The following is a 1,422-nucleotide window of genomic DNA, read 5'->3' as shown; positions in this document are numbered from 1 at the left end:
GGGGTCTCACTGTCCCCTCTGGAGTCCCACTGTCCCTTATGGGGTCCCACTGTCCCTTATGGGGTCCCACTGTCCCCTCTGGGTCTCCCTATGGCCGAGGAGCTACCAGACCCGGGCAGTCAGTGGGAAGGTTGGGCCACACGATCCTGTAGGGCCTTTCCAGCCCTATGCCCCGTGACCCTACGACCTCATGGCCCCAAGACCCTGAGCTCCTTTGCCCCCCACCCCCAAAGGGCTGCAGACCCCCCCACCCCCACCCCCCGGTACCTGTGGCACATCGTTACCCCTCCCCGGGGCCGTTGGTCCCCCCGGTGTTGGAGCTGCTGTGCACAGATTTGTAGGAGCTGCCGGTGCTGCCGCGCACAGATCTGTACCGGCTGCTGTTGGAGCTGCTGGTGTCGGTGTTGGTGTTGGTGATGCTGTTGGAGCTGCTGGTGTTGGTGCTGGAGGTGCTGGTGATGCCACACACAGATCTGTACCGGCTGCTGTTGGAGCTGCTGGTGCTGCTGGTGCTGCTGGTGTTGGTGTCGGTGTTGATGATGCTGTTGGAGCTGCCGGTGCTGTTGGTGTTGGTGTTGGGGATGCTGTTGGAGCTGCTGGTGCTGTTGGAGCTGCTGGTGTTGGTGTTGGAGCTGCTGGTGATGCCACACACAGATCTGTATCGGCTGCTGTTGGAGCTGCTGGTGTTGGTGTTGGTGTCGGTGTCGGTGTTGGTGATGCTGTTGGAACTGCCAGTGCTGTTGGAGGTGCTGGTGATGCCACACACGGATCTGTACCGGCTGCTGTTGGAGCTGCTGGTGCTGCTGGTGCTGCTGGTGTTGGTGTTGGTGTTGATGATGCTGTTGGAGGTGTTGGTGTTGGTGCTGCCACACACAGATCTGTACCGGCTGCTATTGGAGCTGTTGGTGTTGGTGATGCTGTTGGAGCTGTTGGTGTCGGTGTTGGTGTTGATGATGCTGTTGGAGCTGCCGGTGCTGTTGGAGGTGCTGGTGTTGGTGTTGGTGTTGATGATGCTGTTGGAGCTGTTGGTGTTGGTGTTGATGATGCTGTTGGAGATGCTGGTGTTGGTGTTGATGCTGTTGGTGTTGACACTGTTGGTGTTGCCACACACAGATCTGTACCGGCTGTTGATGTTGGAGCTGCCGGTGCTGTTGGAGGTGTTGGTGTTGGTGCTGGTGTTGGTGGTGGTGTTGCCGCACACAGATCTGTAGCAGCTGTTGGGGTTGGTGCTGCTGGTGCTTTTGCTCCTGTTGCTGTTGGTGCTGCCATACCCACACCTGTACCAGCTGCTGGTGGTGGTGCTGTTGGTGCCGTTGTTGGTGTTGGTGCCATACACAGACCTGTACCAGCTGCTGGTGGTGGTGCTGTTGGTGCTGTTGGTGGTGGTGTTGCCATACACAGACCTGTATGAGCTGTTGGTGG

The 1,422-nt window shown here is 58.6% G+C and overlaps 1 protein-coding gene across 1 annotated transcript; it reads right to left on the bottom strand.

Annotated features, from left to right (window-relative positions):
* Positions 1-262: 262 nt before the first annotated feature.
* On the bottom strand, positions 263-1,417 carry LOC104916832 (uncharacterized protein DDB_G0271670-like; the record flags this gene model as incomplete). Its single annotated transcript, XM_010727856.2, has 1 exon — positions 263-1,417. A coding segment is annotated over one exon (1,137 nt), but the record flags the coding sequence as incomplete, so codon positions are not given.
* Positions 1,418-1,422: the final 5 nt, after the last annotated feature.

The sequence above is a fragment of the Meleagris gallopavo genome, unplaced genomic scaffold (genome assembly GCF_000146605.3).
Source record: "Meleagris gallopavo isolate NT-WF06-2002-E0010 breed Aviagen turkey brand Nicholas breeding stock unplaced genomic scaffold, Turkey_5.1 ChrUn_random_7180001949041, whole genome shotgun sequence".
Classification (NCBI taxonomy): domain Eukaryota; kingdom Metazoa; phylum Chordata; class Aves; order Galliformes; family Phasianidae; genus Meleagris; species Meleagris gallopavo.
Note: the sequence above shows the minus strand (reverse complement) of the source record. Positions and strands in the feature narration are given on the sequence as shown.